General features: G+C 40.8%; 1 protein-coding gene across 1 annotated transcript in view; it reads right to left on the bottom strand.

Annotated features, from left to right (window-relative positions):
- The window catches only part of atp2b3b (ATPase plasma membrane Ca2+ transporting 3b), a 58,583-nt gene that overhangs the window by 16,480 nt on the left and 22,685 nt on the right, over nt 1–19,418 (bottom strand). The window contains exons 8-21 of the mRNA XM_055159804.1: nt 18,725–18,889; nt 18,013–18,084; nt 17,292–17,434; nt 14,504–14,636; nt 13,129–13,238; nt 11,300–11,434; nt 10,788–10,894; nt 10,634–10,709; nt 7,058–7,216; nt 5,925–6,104; nt 4,775–4,862; nt 4,403–4,509; nt 2,785–2,976; nt 420–633 (exon numbers count right to left, since the gene is read on the bottom strand). Of these exons, the coding sequence (XP_055015779.1) occupies nt 420–633; nt 2,785–2,976; nt 4,403–4,509; nt 4,775–4,862; nt 5,925–6,104; nt 7,058–7,216; nt 10,634–10,709; nt 10,788–10,894; nt 11,300–11,434; nt 13,129–13,238; nt 14,504–14,636; nt 17,292–17,434; nt 18,013–18,084; nt 18,725–18,889 (1,881 nt within the window). The remainder of the gene's footprint in view (nt 1–419; nt 634–2,784; nt 2,977–4,402; nt 4,510–4,774; nt 4,863–5,924; nt 6,105–7,057; nt 7,217–10,633; nt 10,710–10,787; nt 10,895–11,299; nt 11,435–13,128; nt 13,239–14,503; nt 14,637–17,291; nt 17,435–18,012; nt 18,085–18,724; nt 18,890–19,418) is intronic.

Here is a 19,418-nt window from a genome sequence, read left to right as displayed (position 1 = left end):
AGTTCAATTCTGTCAAGTGGACAAAAGTTTTTTTGATCAAATGCGTTTCACAGCTCATCCAAACTGCTTCTTCAGTTCTGGCTTGGTGCTTAAAGTGCTTTCACCGGACAATAATCACACCTTTGGGGTTGAATAATGGCACCATTTTCTGAAGCAATTGGGAACAAAGAATTTCACTTTAGTTTATGTCTCCTGACAGAGAACACGCGGGACTTTTTGCCAGTTTTTGTTTCATGTGAATAGGCCCAGTAATTCCAGAGATATGAACCATAAATCAGGTCAACAAATCTGACATTTCCACAGCAAACTCCACCTGACGCTCTGACCTGTCTCCAGTCTGAACTATACCTGTCCTAGTATTTCCACACTACTCCCTGTATTGATAAGTCATTGATCAGTTGTACAAATTTGTCTCTGACCGATGAAGAGGAGGGTGAAGATGATGACGAGCTGGTAGACCCCGTGACCCAGGATGTTCTTCATCATGGTCAGCGAGATCAAAGGGTTGTTCCGGCCGTACGGTTTCCGTAGCAACAGTGCCTCCGTCGGGGGCTCGGTTGCCAAGGCGAGAGACGCAAAAGTGTCCATGATGAGGTTCACCCACAGCATCTGCACGGCCTTCAGCGGGGAGTCCTGAAAGTACAACAAGACCAGTTATATATAACCATAAAATAAATATATAAACATTTACATAAACTTAAACATCTGCATGGCCTTCAGCGGGGAGTCCTGAAAGTACAACAAGACCAATTATATATAACCATAAAATAAATATATAAACATTTACATAAACTTAAACATCTGCATGGCCTTCAGCGGGGAGTCCTGGAAGTACAACAAGACCAATTATATATAACCATAAAATAAATATATAAACATTTACATAAACTTAAACATCTGCATGGCCTTCAGCGGGGAGTCCTGGAAGTGTGTAAAACAAATTATATATAACCATAAAACAAATATGAACCTTTACATAAAGTTATAGAACAGGGGTAGGCAATTCCATGGGCCCACATGAGAAACAAAAAATATTGTAGAGGGCTGAACCAAAATGTTTAATTCCATTCTGCATAATATGAATTGTATTTCTTTATATAAATCAGGAAATTGCATTGTTTGGACGAGCTACTCAGACTGGGAAGAGTTTATGTTCTGACTAACCAAAAGTGAGGTTGTCTTACAAAAAATGTAATAAAAAAAAACTCTCTAAAACTGTTTAATGTTTATTTTGTAAATCCAAATGATCTTAAACAGGCCGGTCAGAGTCAACCAAAGGGCCGTATGTGGCCCGAGAGCTGCACAATGCCCAGGTCTGACATAGAAACATGTTTGTGTAATCAGTCAGTAGTCCAAGTTCCATTGCAAAAGAAGCCTCACTGATGAGTTGAGAAACAAATTAACTCATATTTAACATATTCATTTTTCTTTTGCAATAGAAACATCTGAACAGCCTTCAGAGGAGGAGGAGCCTTCAGAGTCCTGCACATGGAGGACGGGAAGAAAGAGGGTTTGTACTATAGAACATACATCATCCAGAGTATCTGGACAAGAGGGAGTCCTGGAGATATAAAGAAGTATGTAGTTGTAATATTATTAGTAGATAGTATTTGTTTGTAGTACAGTAGCTGTCATTTAGTCATATATTATTGTAGTCTTCGCTCCACGATTCAACTAGGGCCATTATTTATAAATTCTATATGTAGTATTGTATTACACTGAGACCACAGAAACTACACTGCAGGTTTGTCCATTAAAAAAAGGACATTACAAATGTAAAGGCTCTGTATTTTTTTTATAGATTTTATTAGAGAAACAGAAGGTCTAGTTAGTGTAATCGTGTTGTTCTAAAGACTGCACAGCAATAGTCCTCTGACCTGAGGGTTAGAGAGAGAATCACATGGTACAGTCCTTCATATGTGCACAGATGGTAAAGTGTATGAAATGAGACACTGTCATTGTGGGTTTGCACAAAACAAGAAATCCAGGACTCTCCTCAGGGGAATAATGAGTTTACAGTGAACTAGATGTGTTCTGAAAATACATGTGTCAGGAGGTTTAGGCAACAGGATCAGATGGACAGACAGGAGGTAATGCTTTGTCATCCAAAACTATGTTACATCTTAGTCTATATATACTGTAAATCTATGCAGTAGATTAAGTGCAAACTTTCATTTTTTTGTATTAATAAAAGCTCATTTACAACTGGGTCAATTACATCACAACTCTGTTTACTTCTGTTTACTATCTCCTACACCAGTGTTTCCCAAACAGCAGTACAGGTACAGGAACACTTACAAGGGTCTGCTCAAAATGATTTTAAACTGAGGTGAAATGAAATATGAAATTTAATATAAAATGTTCTTTGTTAGGTAGATGTTTTGTAGTTAGGTTTTTGTAATGCCAAAACCATTAAAGATAATATAATAAAACAAACTGATAACAACATATTTTTGTCTAAAAATTCACCTTAAAGTCTAGAATTTTGTCAGCTCAGATACAGAGAACTCTGTGAGTTTACACAGAAGCACAGAGAAACGCACTTCTGTCACTGTGAGTTAGATTGGACTGTACTTTAAACATGATGACACGGAGGCTCATCTGTCACATCTCAACATGTCCCCCCTGACTGACACACAACTAACAGGGACTACAGCGAGACCTGGTTTAGTCCTGCTTTGGTCTTGCTTTATTTCTGCTTTAGTTCTGGTTTGGTCCTGGATTATTTCTGCTTTAGTTCTGGTTTTGTCCTGCTTTAGCCCTGCTTTAGTCCTGGTTTGGTACCTGTGTGATGCAGGCTCCAGTGAAGGCCACAATCACGGCCACCACGTTGACTGTGAGCTGAAACTGGAGGAACTTGGAGATGGAGTCGTAGACGTTTCTGCCCCACATCACGGCCTTAACGATGCTCGAGAAATTATCATCTGTCAGGATGATGTCAGACGCCTCTTTAGCCACGTCTGTGCCCGCTATGCCCTGAGACGGAGACATAGAGAGAGTGGAAGAGAGTGGGGTATAAGAGGGGGAGAAGAAAGAGGGAAGAGAGAGAGAAAAAAGAAAGAGGGAGAGAAGTAAGTAAGTAAGTAAAGTCTTTATTTATCTAGCGCGTTTCACTGACATATGAGAAGGGCGGCTTGAGGAGGAAGAGGTTGAGAGGAGAGGTATTTGAGTCTAGAAAGACGGGGTATTTGACTTCTATAGGGTATTGACTGTAACAGAACATATTTAGATCATCATGTTACCTTTTATTGTTTGGAAAAGGCTATATTCACCAAAAACAATGTATCAACATAAGTCTCCCCTATTTTTGTCACTCCCCTTCAGAGTGACACTACTGCACATCGCATCAGGTTTGTCAGGTTGTTGTGTACACTTTTGTATCATGTTTATTAGGGATGTAACAATAACTGAAATATCGTGACATCGTATCTTCAAAAGTCTCACAATAATACAGTGGGCTGTCACAATATAGAAAATTACAGAATCGTTTACTTAAATGCATTGTTTTATAGTACCAGTAGCAAATAAACATCAGGAACTACATATCCCATGATTCATTTCAGCGCAGACAACATGAAGAAATATGTTTTACTTGAATTCCTGGGATTATGATGAAAATAATTCACATCAAAAACGTGTCCTATCTACAATTATATCAGTCTCTTCAAGATATCGCAATAAATATCGTACCGTGAGATGCATATTGTGATAATATCGTACTGAAAGATTTAAATATTGTTTCTTAATATTTATGTATAATTATGGAAAACAGCCGTGCATGGGTGATGTAGGCTTGTGGGCCAAGCATTGGACAGAATCAGTTAACTGTAAGGAGGGTTTGAATAGTACGGAAAAGATCACTAGATTATTCAGACATGCATGGATGACATCTACAACCTCTTCAGGCAGGTTTTTGATGAGGGAATATAGGATGGTAGAAAGCTCCAAAAAGTGGAGTTTCAAATCGTACATTATCGTGGATACACAAAATACACAAACAATGTTCTTGTCCTGACATGTGTTTTTATAAAGTTGTTGTGTTCTATCTTGAGTTTTAGACTAGATCAGCATTAGCTTTGAGACAAATATACCCGCTTTTATAAACACAGAACTTTCCTTTGATGAAATATTTACTTAGTGGTAAAGGTCTTCTCACGCTGTCTGTGATCATCCATCTGTAACCCGCTGTGTGTATCCTGGTATTTAAATAGTGATTTATTTTAGCACGACTCGGCTAAATCCTCACAGAGGATGAATGGAGCGGGAAGTGAGGATCTACACTTTTGAGAGAAATAGAACTAGCCGGACAGCAGTGTAAAAAGGGCCTACAGTTACCTGAAAACGAAGCAACTTTTTCTGAAAATGATGTAGCCCTGAAATGCGTTCAAATTCAACGTGTTACCATGGCGAATCCCACGTCGGCCTTCTTTAGCGCAGGGCCGTCGTTGGTTCCGTCTCCGGTCACAGCCACCACCTGCCTCTGCTCCACAACGCTGCTGTCAATGATGCCTGCACACACACAAACACACACACACACACACACACACAACAGCACACATACACACACAGACAGAGGATGGTTTAAATGAAGATATCCCACTCAAGCATTTTAGAAGTATCACAAAATCATTACTAAGATCCTGCTTTACTCTTGATTTTATAAATATAAATAAGGTACAGTCCCTTTAAGTCATTTTTAGTCCTGGTTCAGTCTGGGTTCAGTCTGGGTTCAGTCTCGGTTGTGCTCCTGTCTGCTCCTGTCTGCTGCACTCACCTTTGACCAGTGTGTGCTTGTCTGTGGGGGAGGACCGTGCCAGCACTCGGAGTTTGGGCCAAATTTTGTCAATTCTCTCCTGTTCAATCTGTGAACACAAATTGTATTATCATATTATTATCTGTTATTTAAGGAACTGTATGGAAGATTTGTGCTTTACATTTTATTAACATGGCCTATCAGTGTCCCCTGATTACGGATGCACCAATCCACCTATTTCTGTTCCCATACCGATGTCGATACTTTAAGTATCTGCCGATACCTGATATCAACCAATATCAAGGCAGAGACTGAAAATAGAACTGATTTCATTTAAATACATACAGTGGTATGTACATACCTATGGTAAAAGTGTGTTTTGTAACTGTATGTAAATGTATCGTTTAAAGTAATCACAGAACAGCTTTGTAAAAACACAAGTTTTGGGCCAATATTGGCCAGCAATTTGTCTTATTACACCAATTTATAGACCAAAATGGGATGAACTGATATCTTGGAGCAGATATCTCCAGAATGTCGAATATTGGTCACTGATATCAGACACCGATATCATATTGGTGCATCCCTACCCTTCGTACTAGGCAAACATTTTCAAATATAACAACTGTAATGTAATAATTTACAATTACAAAAACATTGCGCATGATGCCCAAGCTGATAATACTATAATTGTTTTGGTTAAAGACCAAATGACCAAACCAAATGAATCTCATAGAATGAGTCTCACAGAATGAGCCTCACAGAATGAGCCTCACATGACTCTCTCATTTGGGTTGCCAGTTTCAAAGCTGAAATGCAGTTGGTTTAGACCTAAAATGCCTCTCTCTGATCTGAATGGTCACTACCTAAACTCCAGCACCTCCACCAGTCATAAGTCAGTACTACTGCAGCCTCTGCAGCTCAGGGAGACAGTTCTGGAGATTCTGAGTATCCACATGAGGCCTGTCCATAAACTGAGAATGAGACAAACCTGTATGTGTCCTCTATCTGCAGGTGAAGGCTCTGGCAATCCAAGCACTAAACGGAGTAGGCTGGTGAGTTTTCTGAGACATAATAATGACCCATAAACTCCTCCCTAACCGCAGTATCTGCCTCTCTGACCCCTGTATGACAGCAGTGTGACCCCAGTGTGACCCCTGTGCTCTCTGACCTCTCCCTTCTCATTGCGGATGCGTCGGTTGAAGTCCTTTCCCTCTAGACAGATGAAATCATCTCCGGGGTGGATGATGCCACACTTTGCTGCGATGGCTCTGGCTGTGTTGATGTTGTCTCCGGTCACCATCCGCACCGTGATGCCAGCGCGCTGGCACTTCCGGATTGCCTCAGGGACCTGAGGGCAGAGGGCAAGTTTGGATCACAGTCAGACTTGTAAAACACTTTGTACATCTTAGCATTGGTCTGTGTGTGTGCAGATCATGGCTGTCCACACTTTGTTTACAGAGGGCTGCATATTGAAACATGTTTGTAGTGGAGGACACAGCCTGGTGTGGGAGCAGGGGATCAGATGGTACATTTGACACAGCACAGACAGAGCCTCTGGAACTTGAGATGTAATGGGGCGCTATTGAGCTAATGGAGGTAGAATTATTTAAATTTGAAATAAAAATGTACATTGGCCAAATCAGTAGGGGGTCTGAAGGCCAATGAACACTGGTCTGAGGGCCACATAGACATAGACAAAATGAAATCACCTCCTTATGAACAGTCAGCATATAAAACTCTACAGCAGGGGACAAGAACTAAAAACAACATTTGCTTGTGTCTAAGTGGAGAAACAAACACAACCACCTCCACATGCTCACTCGTCACTTACATACACAGGCAAGATGGGTGAAGTGCTGTGCCTAGGGACAGAATACCTTTGGCCCAGTAGTGACTGAACTGCCAACCTTTAGAGTTGTGGGCTAATGATTAAACCCTCTAAAAACATCTGTACATTGAAACATGTAACAGGTACATATAGTGCAGATTGTGACCGGGGGTTGACCATTTCAGGTAAATCAGCAAGAAATCTTTTTTTTTTTGCTGTTGTTGCAGGAGACAGGGATGTACACACACACATCAGGGTGTGTGTGTGCAGAAACTGGAGCCTGCAGTGGGACTGACACCTGAAAGCACAGCTGCTGTGGAATGCTGTGGTTCAGTAGAATACTCATTCACTTATAGGAGCAAAGACTGAGCCATGTGTTGAATGTGTTTTGCAGTTGTATAGCTCACAGTGATGCAGCTCAGTCTCTTGTGTAGATCTCTTGTGTTATACATATAGTTGTAAATATATTTTACCTCTGGTCTGACGGGGTCCTCTATGCCCACCACAGTGATGCAGGTGAGCTCGGTGACGATTTCGGCCTCGTTGTCCCAGTCGGGCTCTGGGTTTGGGGACAGGTCTCTGTAGGCGATGCAGATGGTTCTCAGACCCTCACAGGCCATGGGCTCTATCACCTGCAACACAAACAGCCACAACATCAGCCACAACATCAGTCACAATATCAGCCACAACATCAACTAGAGCCTGACTGATGGATTTTGTTGTTGCCGATATGAAACCGATAAAATGGGAGTTGGAGCTGCTGATAGCCTATATAATCACCGATATAGTTAGTGATGTAAAAATTCACTGTAAATCTTGAATTGTTTAAAAACTTAGGTTTGACTCTAGTGGATTCTATATTGGGTTTATTTAGGCAACATTTATTGTTATTCTGCCTCTTTATGTCATATTTACAGACAGTAGATCACATTCTAGCTACTAATGATGGGTAGCAGGACTAAACCAGAACTGATCCAGGACTGAAAAAGGACTAAAACAGATCTAAACCATGTATAAAACAGGACTAAACCAAAACTGAACCAGGACTGAGTGTCGGGACTTTGTCTCTATCTCTCTCCCTCTCTTGAGCCCAAGATTAGTCCTGGTTTATTCATTTTATGCTGAACTGCAGCCAAATATGCTTGTTTTTTCTATCCTATGCACACGCAGATTTCTGAAAGTTTCGTTTTGAGCCGTTGCCTCTGTCAAACTACGGGTCTACATGCGGCGTGAAGAGAAAAAAAAGTGAGAAAAAGAGAAAACACAGCTCCCAATAAAGAGCAGCTTCCCGTCATTCGCTTCAAAGAGCCAGCTCTAAGAGTCGCTTCGTTCGCGACCGACCCATCACTACCAGCTAGTAAACAAACTACCACTATTAGCCTTTAGCCGTAAATGCTGCGCGCCGCGGTAATTAATTATATGCATAAATGTGGATCATTCACACTTCTATTCAAAGCTCATTTACATATCAATTTAGCTCCAGTAACAATATACGGTCAATATAGTCACTTTACAACAGGCCAATAGAAAACAGCCTGTTTATGTGCGGGAGCTACAGCAGCTAATCGCTAAACAAAACTGGCTTCAAAGTCGACATATTTCCAACACTCAGCGCTCACACAAGCTCCTCCCACATCACAAGTCTGCACTAATAAATGTCCTTTTGATCCAGACTCAAACTGATTGTCCGTAAAAAGAATATAATCTCAGTGTCAGTGCGGGTGTAAGCAAACACACGTGAGTAAGTGATGTGACTCTGTGGTGTGTTCAGGGACAGTACAGACACACACACAGACTAACGACTCCGCAGATAAATACTGATGCGGAGCCACATATTAGGACATTTATCTGTAAATGAACATAATGTAGAGAGTCTAAGCTTTATAACGAGGTATAACATGCCCACGTGAAATATCGCCCCATATCAGCAAGCATATCGGCCGATAGCCGATATATCTCCAGGAGCACATATCAGTCGATAATATCGGCCAACCAATTTATGGGTTGGGCTCTAACATCAACCACAAAATCAGACACAACATCAGCCACATCAGTCACAACATCAACCACAACATCAGCCACAACATCAGCCACAACATCAACCACAGCATCAACCACAACATCAACCACAGCGTCAACCACAACATCAGCCACAACATCAGCCACAAACATCAACCACAACATCAGCCACAACATCAGCCACACATACACAACAGCCACAACCAACACAACATCAGCCACAACATCAACCACAACATCACACACATCAGCCACAACATCAGCCACACATCAACCACAACATCAGCCACAACATCAGCCACAACATCAACACACATCACACACATCAACCACAACATCAGCCACAACACATCATAACCACAGCATCAGCATCACAACATCAGCCACAACATCAGCCACAACATCAGCCACAACATCAACCACAGCATCAACCACAACATCAGCACACAAACATCAGCCACAACATCATCAGCCACAACATCAACCAACATCAGCCACAACATCAGCCACAACATCAGCCACAACATCAGCCACAGCATCAGCCACAACATCAGCCACAACATCAACCACAGCATCAGCCACAACATCAGCCACAACATCAGCCATAACATCAGCCATAACAGCAGCCACAACATCAGCCACAACATCAGCCACAACATCAACCACAGCATCAACCACAACATCAGCCACAACATCAGCCATAACATCAACCACAACATCAGCCACAACATCAGCCACAACATCAGCCACAACATCAACCACAGCATCAGCCACAACATCAGCCACAACATCAAGCCACAACACCACAGCATCACAGCATCAACCACAGCATCAGCCACAACATCAGCCACAACATCAACCACAGCATCATCAGCCACAACATCAGCCACAACATCAGCCACAACATCAACCACAACATCAGCCACAACATCAGCCACAACATCAGTCACAACATCACCACAGCACAAACATCAGCCAACACATCAGCCCACACATTCAGCAACATCAACAGCATCAGCCACAACTCAACTCAAACTCTATTTTGATACTCAGGAGTAGACTTGATACTCAAACCAATCCCAGTGCAGTGATGATAATAAAAACACTCTTTCTTCAGACAACAGAATGGGATTTTCCACATTAAATGGTAGTACTTTCTTTTTGTGTCCTTATATCTGTGTACTCCCTCAGTGGTCCATGGGCGTATACTAGTCTATGTGCTCTTATACTTGTACTGACACAGCTCCAGATCATTCTAAAGACATTCAGGAAAGGTTCAGTTTTGTCCGGTCAGTTGGACATTTGGGCAGTATCTGCTTAAATGAGCATCTAGGTTCAAAACCAGTTTTAGTATTGATTAGTATCTGATTTGCGATACAAGCATAGTTTACAGTTTAGATTTTAAACACGTGTAGAAGAATTGACAAAAAGACTAAAACATGAACTGGCAAACTAACACGAGAATCTAACTAGGAAAAACTGCAGCCTGATTGCGTCCATTCAAATTACAATTTCAATTTTACTGTGCTTAATCTTGCAGTCCCGACACAGTTTACATAATTCCGAATGATCATTTGATTTAATTTGATTTCTCATTTCTTCCTTTTATAACATCATTCTGGAACAGCCCACAGACACTGAACTAAATAAGAAATGAGACACAGCTCCATGGGACAAAGTTGTGGAAATGATTTTACTCCAGGCACAAGTGAAGTGAATGAGATGAGATCATTGTGTTTCCTGTGTTCCGGGCTCTGTGCATAATTGATCAGTCCCATGTTTGTGCAGGACTGAGCTGGAATGTGGCTTTACTTGTGAAATTAAGTTAAAGAGCCTGTACCTGATTTTTTCCCCATGTATTTGAGCAAAATGTGTCTTGCTCCAGTTTTTCAGACATCATACTTCCACTTCTACTTGAGTACTCTATTGCACACTGTACAATATTTACTACTTACTCTTCCCATGGTGAGTAAGTCTAAACAAAAGCTGAATACTGACATTATGAAAAGCTTGTTGTGGTGCTCTTGTACCTGTTTGACCATCTCGTCTCTGTCTCGGGGGCGGAAACTGCGCGGCTCTCCATTGGCGTCCAGGATATACGAACATCTGAACAGAAGAACACAGGAAAACATGAGATTCTGATCATGTTTCATTTGGCGTAAATTCAAAAATATCTGAACAGACTTTTTGAGCATGATCTCTGAGGCTCCTTTGCTGTAGAGACGAAACGTGCCGTCGGACAGTTTGATCACGGTGCTCATGGACTTACGCACAGAGTTAAACGTGTAAACCTGAAACACAATACACAACTGTGTCAGATGCCCTCCCATCCTCCTGTATCCGTGGATTAGTTAGATATCGCTCACTAAATCAGGGACTAAGCCAGGACTAAATCAGGACTAAATTAGGACTGAACCAGAGACTAAAACAGGACTAAACCAAGAGTATGCTGCCGGGACAAAGCCAGAACTGAACCAGGTCTAAACCAGGTCTAAACCAGGTCTAAACCAGGTCTAAACCAGGTCTAAACCAGGATTCACCCTGTGACTAAAACAGGGATAAACCAAGACTAAACCAGGAACTAAACTGGGACTACTCCAGGACTGAACCAGGGTTAAATCAGAACTATACCAGGACAAAACCAGGTTTAAACTAGGACTAATCCAGGACTAAACCAGGTCTAAACCAGGACTTGCCTTGTAGAGTTTCTCCTCGGGGACCTGCTCTCTCACTGGGGCGTAGTCTTGTCTCAGGTCCAGGACAAAGCCCAGCAGACCACACTCTGTCTTGTTCCCCACCTGTTTGGCCAGACCTCCCTCCACATCTGGGGGCTGAGAGGGAAAAAAACACAACTCCAGATCTGTCTACATCTCCAAAGCTCTACATGCTCTTTTCCTGTTGTGATGTCATAAAAAGGTAGTTTTCAACTAACTTTTGCCTTTTGTTCAGTAGAGATTGAAAATTCCAGGGCAGAAATTGTCCAAATGATCCTAGTGAAGGTGTGTGGAGTGTATGGTGTATTTTCAGTTTGAAAGAAGGACTCAGCCTAAATATGCAGAGCTTGTGTGCTTAACATGTGTTCAATGCAATATTCTCAAATAAGCAACAAATGTATGAAATATTATAAAAAATACATTTCTTGTAAACAGTAAACAAAACGTTTCAAAAAAGTAAAGTGCAGCACTAACAGTTCCAGCACGAACTTTTACTCAGTTTTCAAACCAACTTGTCCACATTGTCTGCAGTAAGTGCAGATCTGCTGCAGTTACAATGTCCCCAGCTGTATTTAGGGGCGAGGGGGCAAGTGTTGTCAAAGCAGTCGCCCTAACTATAAAGCACTGCGGGAAACACTGCAGGAATATTAAAGAGCCGAACCTCCCATGTAGCTGCACATGTTGTGGTGGAATGTAAACACACAAAATAGCGCAAATTCACTTGTGCACAACCCTGCACTGAACCAAACATCCCGTATCAAAACGGTTTGACACAAATACATGTACTGTTACAGCCCTAATGAGGACACAATATTATAACTTGGGATGTCTAGTCCAGTATTGAACATTTCTGCCCTGCCCTGTTGGTGTGTGTCTATGTGTCATTAGTTTGTCCTCAGTGCATCAGAGTAATCTTTTTGAACAGACTCATGAGGAACAAACTTGTGTCCTAGATAAATGCATGTGGTTGTTATCTTTAGAAAAAAGATTTGTGAACTTTTCTATAATTTAACATCATTTGTGGGCCTGGTTATAGATTTTAAAATCTTATATATTGCTACATTATAGAATCTCTAGTTTAAACTGAGCTGGAGGACAGGACAGAATCCTCAGGTGGAGTTTTCTGTGTAACTGTCAGATGCAGATTAAGTTGACCTGGTTTATGGTTTGAATTTGAATGTATTAGTTTGGAGGATAAGCCCCTTGAGATGTCTCACCATCTCGTTTTTGATGGGGTCCTCATAGTCACAACAACAGAAGACACTTGCAGCAGGGCAGACAGTAGGATACACACATTCAAATAAACAGAAAAAACAAAACAACAAAAGCAACACAACCACACACACACTCACTCACACATGACTGTTAGACACTGAATAAATCCAATTTGAGCCTAAACTAAGACAGAGTACAAATACAGTGACAAAATACAAGATGACCAACAAAATTCATCAAGATGATCAAAAACAATTACATGGGTTATGTAAATATTGAACCAGAGCATTTTTAAAAGACGGGATAGAACTCAATGTGTGAATCGTTCATAACTCTCTAATTCCTGGGCCTATCCACATGAAACAAAAAGGTAAGGTTAATATGAAGGTTTGTGGAGTCAATCCCAAACAAATTATGAGATGGAGAAGCATGTGTGAATCAGAAGTCTGAATACGTGTTTCAGTAATCTCCAATAGAACTGACCCCCTGCCCACCATCAGAATACTAGAACATGAATGCAGTGGACAGGCCAATAATAAATACCAAATGCCTGAACCTAATGCCTGTAGAAAAAGCACGGCCTGTGTGAGACTCACCAGGATCTTGGAGGTGTAGGCGCTGTTGATGGAAATGGCGTGGACCAGAAGATCTACAGTTTTGGGGTTGATCTGCCCTGGGTCTGGGATCGCTCTGTGGTGCATGTCCCCTGGAACAGCAACACACAATCAGCACAGACACACAGCACATGAACTCTCTCACTTTTAGCTTTTGACACTTTTACTTATGCAGCAAAGTTTAAATGTATTCAGAAAAAAGAGAAAATATATGTTTACTAAAGCAGATACATAAAGACACAATATTTGTATTAGGAACTGAAAAGAGAGTAGTCATGGTATCATAGGCCTGCTCCATTATGGAAAAAAAAACAAAACACTATCACGATTATTTTTGGTCAATACTGAAATCATGATTATTCAAATTATTATTTTTTGTTACATGATGCATTTATGCAGCAGTCAAAAACCCCCAAAACAAAACAAAAAACTCAACTTGCAACTTGATTATATGAGTTTGGAGATCGTTTGACACACAAATCCTGATCAAAATGAAAATCATTGCACAGCCTTATAGTACCATATCGCTAAGAAATCGCTAGATAATTCTACTGATGCAAACTCCCATCCCTTTGTACATGATTCACTGACTAAAGTGAGACTAAACTCAAGCCTAAACTAGAACTAATGCAGAACTAAACCAGGACTGAACCCCCCCAGGATCAAACCAGGTCTAAACCAGGTCTAAACCAGAACTTGCAGTGTAGTTCTAAAGTGTGCCAGTTTTCTGATCTCTGTTTTATTGTCGTTTCCTCATCACAAACAGACCTGGAGTTGTGTTTTGTTTCATTCACACATGTTCATCACACAAACCTGCACATTTAGACTTCTCTCCAACAGAAAACACTCTGTTCCACTTTGTGATGTAATGCAGTCATACAAGAGGTGCTCCACTGTGTTTTTAAACTCCATACACTTCGACTAGAATCATTTGGATAATCTGAGCCCTGGATTGCTACTTGACAAAAGGTAAAATGTTGAAAAGTACCACTTCATGACATCACAAGGTGGAACAGAACATTTTGAGCTTTGAAGATGAAGACAGACTAATAATAAAGAGTTATTCAAACATGTGTGAATGAAACAAAACACAACTCCAGGTGTGTTTTTGAGCTTAGAATTTAGATGTTAAAGCTCACAAGAGTCAGTGTGAATAATATATGACATTTGAGGCATATAAACTATTGAAACGATGAATAGGACTGTGCATACATTTATTCAATGATAGCATTTTTACACCAATTTCCACATTGTAAACAACCCTCTACTTTTTCAACGATGGCAATATACTTTTTTATGTCGTCCAAACTCAGTGATGACGTATTAAACATAAAATCATCTAAATCTAGTCTCTCACCGACATAGGCCTGCACCACGGTCATGCGGTTGGTAGTTAGAGTCCCGGTCTTGTCGGAGCAGATGGCCGTGGCGTTTCCCATCGTCTCACACGCGTCCAAGTGTCGCACCAAGTTATTGTCCTTCATCATTTTCTGTTCACAGAGATATCAGAAAGTGAGAATCAAATCTGTGCGACAGGCAAAGCTAAGGAGGACATTCAGAATCATAAAGAAGGCTGGAGGTTTTTAGATGACTGTGGAACAGGGCTGATAACTTCTCACAAAACCTTTGATTCTATGTATTCACCAGCTAAAATATTTTGCTGTAGTTTTCATCAGTGTAATATTTTTACTGATTAGAACTGAAGTAAAAACAAAATTAAAAATTATACTTAAACCTGAATTACCATATTTTCCGCAACTATAGGGCGCTCTGAATTATAAGGTGCACTGTCATAAAATGGTCTATTTTCAAACTTTCTTCACAAATAAACCGCACCGGACTATAAAGGAAAAACAACAGTGTGATGGGTGAGTGGTTTTGTTTGTTTGTTCGTTCACGGTGACTCTGGGCTTTGTTCAGTTGTGGCGTGTAGGGAGGGTGCTGTCTGGGACCAACGGATTGTCGGTGTGTTCGCAGTGACTCAGTTTTTTTCAGTTGTGGCTAGAAGTGGCACATTGCACTTGCTTTTTTGGTTCCTCGTTCCTCGTCTGCGTGGAGTGATGAGTGTGTCTGTGGAAGTTTTTCGCTGTGCGGTCGCTGTCTGCTCCGTGTGTGTTTGTGTGCGCTGTGAGTGGTGCAGCTTTATAGTTTACTGAAGTCGTGCTGGATTCGTGTATAGGGTGCTCTGGATTGTGGGGCGTGCAGTCGTTTTTTGATGGGGTTGGAGGCCCAATAGCCCAGAAAATACAGTACTTGAATGAATCTGTAATGAGTACTCATAGCTTGTCCAAACTACACAAATAAGATGAATATATTTGTTTGCAGTGTACATACAAAAAGTTAAATTCTGCATTGCATTTGCACCCACATCATTCCCAGTGCGTACAGAGTGAGCGGCAGTTCACTAGTCTCTACAGGCCGTGTTTCACCCCAGAGAAAGAAAAATCAATGTTTACGACTCAAATCGATTTTAAACATGTTCAAGTAAAAGGCAACAGTGCCACATTCACAGCTACAAACGCCATCAATCAGACAGAGCGCTGAGCTAAGCCCGGACACTCACATCTGAGAAGACTCAAATGTTGACTTTAAACTAATACAAGAGACACATGTTTCAGAACATGTTTGTCGAGCTCTGAACTACAGGGTTAGCAGCTTTTACACACAATAAGACCCCATGGAGAGAAAGGGAGGGCATCTGTTCTAGTTCTCAAAAAGGACTGACGTTGGTTGCTTAGAAAAAATGGAAAAGATTTTATGCTTAAAAATGTGGAAAACAGAGCTAGTTCACTTTAAACAGTTTGCTGTGGTCCAGAGTTCTTCTTCACTTACCTTATTCATTCAGAGTATCCTAATTATTCACCACGATGAGTTTACAAGCACTTTTTACTCATCTCAGAGACCAGAGTGGAGTTTTGCTGTGACAGTGACAACAACTAGCATGCTAACACTAATGATCAGACAATATAGAGGGTATTCCCAGGTTTGACTACCCCAAAACCTTTAAGAACTTTTTAAGACCACTAAAATGAAAATTAAGACCAACATCACACCCATTATGCAGGCAAAAAACACCAGATCCAATTCTAATAATGACCATTACTCACTGCTTTAAATAACAAAACAAAAAAAAAATACTTTAATGAAATCTCATTCAGAACTCATTTATAGTAGTATGCATTGCTTGTAATATGCTAAAAAAAAAAAAAAAATAAAAATCATGACATTCTAACAAGACAAACTAAGTATTGTTTGCGTATACTCCAAATTAGATGTTCATTCATGTTATGTGATTTCACGTAGTTGTTTGTTCCCTCCATTTAACATTGCACTGCAGCCGGTTGAGTATACAAAAAAATTGCCTAATGAAATTTAAGACCTTTGTGAAAAAAAATTAAGACATGGACAATATAATTTAAGACTGTTTAAGGCTTTAATTTAGGAACATGAAATTTAAGACCTTTTTAAGACTTTTAAGACACCGTGGTGACCCTAATATAACGCTTTTTAACCCCAAGAACAACTTGTTCAATATATCCGTACTGGGACAAGGTTTAAACAAGGACTAAATCAGGACTAAAACAGGACTAAACTAGAACTAACCCAGGTCTAAAGCAGGTTTACAACAGGCAGGGGCGGTCCTGGGCACAGGCAGACAGGGAATTTCACGGGGGGCGCCTCCTCCTGGTTAAAAATTGTGATCATGTGCACTGTATTGTTCAAACTGGCTGCTTGTGCAGTATTTTTGGGGGGTACTGTAGTCCAATAGTATTGCAGTCATTACATTTTAAAAATGATTTCTGTATAATAATAACACGGTTGTGTATATAGAATTTTATTGTCTTTTCTGATATTCATTTAAGTTATGATAAGTTATACTGAACAATGTGCACTTGTCATTAATAAAACATTGTTATGGGAAAAAAATGTCTCATGGGGGGAAAGGATTTTCAGAAGGGGGTCTTGCCCAGGGAGTAAATCAGTGTAGGATCGCCACTGAAAACAGGACTACACCAGGTATAAAGCCAGATCAGACCAGGTCTAAACAAGGACTAGAGCAGGACTGAGGTAGTTTCTGCTTTTTAAAACACAGACAAGCATGTGGAAGCCCCCAGAAAAGTAACACAGCTTTGTTGTGTAGTTACCTTGACAGAATAAGCGAGGGAAATGGTGACAGCGAGTGGAAGTCCTTCTGGAACCGCCACCACCAAAACTGTCACTCCAATGATGAAGAACTTTACAAAGTACTGAATATAAACTGGAGTGCACTCTGCCAACCACGTACGACCTGGAAAACACAACATAGACAGGTCTAAAACTGGACTAAAACAGGACTAAACCAGGACTAAACCAAGACTAAAACAGGACTAAATCAAGACTAAACCAGGACTAAACCAGGACTAAAACAGGACTAAACCAGGACTAAAACAGGACTAAAACAGAACTAAACCAAGACTAAACAGGACTAAACCAGGATTAAACCAGGATTAAAAGGACTAAACCAAAACTAAACCAAGATTAAACCAGGATTAAACCAGAACTAAACTAGAACTAAACCAGGATTAAAGCAGGACTAAACCAGGACCAAACAAGTGCTAAACAAGGAATAAACCAGGAATAAACCAAGACTAAACCAGGATTAAACCAAGACTAAACCAGAACTAAACCAGGACTAAACCAGGGAGAGACCAGGACTAAACCAGGATTAAACAAACTAAACCAGAACTAAACTAAGAGTAATGCAGGGATAAACCAGGACCAAAGAAGTGCTAAACAAGGACTAAAACAGGACTACACCAGGACCAAACACTGGCTAAATCAGGACTGAACCAAACATGACACTGAAGAGAGAAATCTTGCACAAACCTTCGATTACAAAAGTGTCGATGACGAAGTACAGCACGAGGATGATGACGGTGATGGCGGACATCACCAGACCTGCACAAACACACACAGAACATTTTTACTATGCAAACGTGTGCTCTCCTGATCACTGTGTGTCTGGAGTTGTGTTTTGTTTCATTCACATGAGTTTAACGCACAAACCCTGCACATTTCTCTCAGCTCTCAAACAGAAAACACCCTGTTCCATCTTGTGATGTCGCCACACACCTTCACTAGATTCATTTGGATAATTTCAGACCTGGAATTGTCAATCTCTACTGAACTAAGTAAAAGGAGCTGTTCACGTGAAAACTACTACTTCATGACATCACAAGGTGGGACAGAGCATTTAGAGCTTTGGAGATGAAGACAATAATAAAAAAGACCTACTCAAACACGTGTGAAAGAAACAAAACACAACTCCACGTGTTTTCGAAAAAGTAAAAACATTAGAACATGACTTAAAGCTCACAAGAGTTAGACTTTTGTAATATGCAAACATTTAAGGAGAATAGAAACTGAAAAAGAAAACGTAATTTTTAGCGAACAGAGCAACACACGTGAACAGGTTTGAGTTTGAGACCAAATAGTAACATTAATTTATTTTTGTGATTCCTCATGATTGTCATTATCCTGACAAACCTCCACATTTTGATCACAATTTTTAGCATTAGCCTCAGCTTGTATACAGTACCTGCTTTGCCGATCTGCACGGCGAGTTTGGTGAGTTTTCCCTGCAGGACACTCTTCTCTTTTTTGGGTACGCTTGTTTTCTTCTTCTCCCTCTCTTCCACCTCTCCTCCCTCCGCGCTCTTCAGAGGCTGCATCTCCATGGCCACTCCTCCGTCCTGCTTCTTGGCTGAAACACGACATGCACAGCAACATGAGTTCACTCAAGTATATTTTGTATATATTTTGTGTGTACTTTTTGTCATAGAGGATCTAAATACACAGATACAGGAACAGTGTGATTGGTCTAACAGGTCTTCACACTCCAAACTCTGCCCCTGCAGACAGGTGTTTGTATCAGAAACACCTGTCTGTGTTCAGTCTTTTGTGATGTCACCAACTACTGGAAATTGCAATGGCCACTGAATTTTTGATGCCAGACATTTAGGCCCCATCCACACTAGTACGTATATCAGTCGTTTTCATTGTGGATGCAGTGATTGTTCACACTAATCCAATGGAAAATGGCTCCAGAGATGGAACGATCTGGTGGCGCCAGATCCCACGAATTCTACAGATCTGATTCAGCACTGTGTGGACATCTGAAAACGTTGATACGCTGGCGTAGGTCTATGCGCCGCAAAGTAATTCACCACCAAAATGCAAAGAGGCTAGAGTATATGTCCATTCATATATACTGTCTATGTGTACGACCTGCA

The sequence above is a fragment of the Boleophthalmus pectinirostris genome, unplaced genomic scaffold, assembly GCF_026225935.1.
Source record: "Boleophthalmus pectinirostris isolate CB_2022bp ecotype Guang Dong unplaced genomic scaffold, ASM2622593v1 HiC_scaffold_2823, whole genome shotgun sequence".
Taxonomy (NCBI): Eukaryota; Metazoa; Chordata; class Actinopteri; order Gobiiformes; family Gobiidae; genus Boleophthalmus; species Boleophthalmus pectinirostris.
This window is presented reverse-complemented; position numbering and strand designations above follow the sequence as displayed.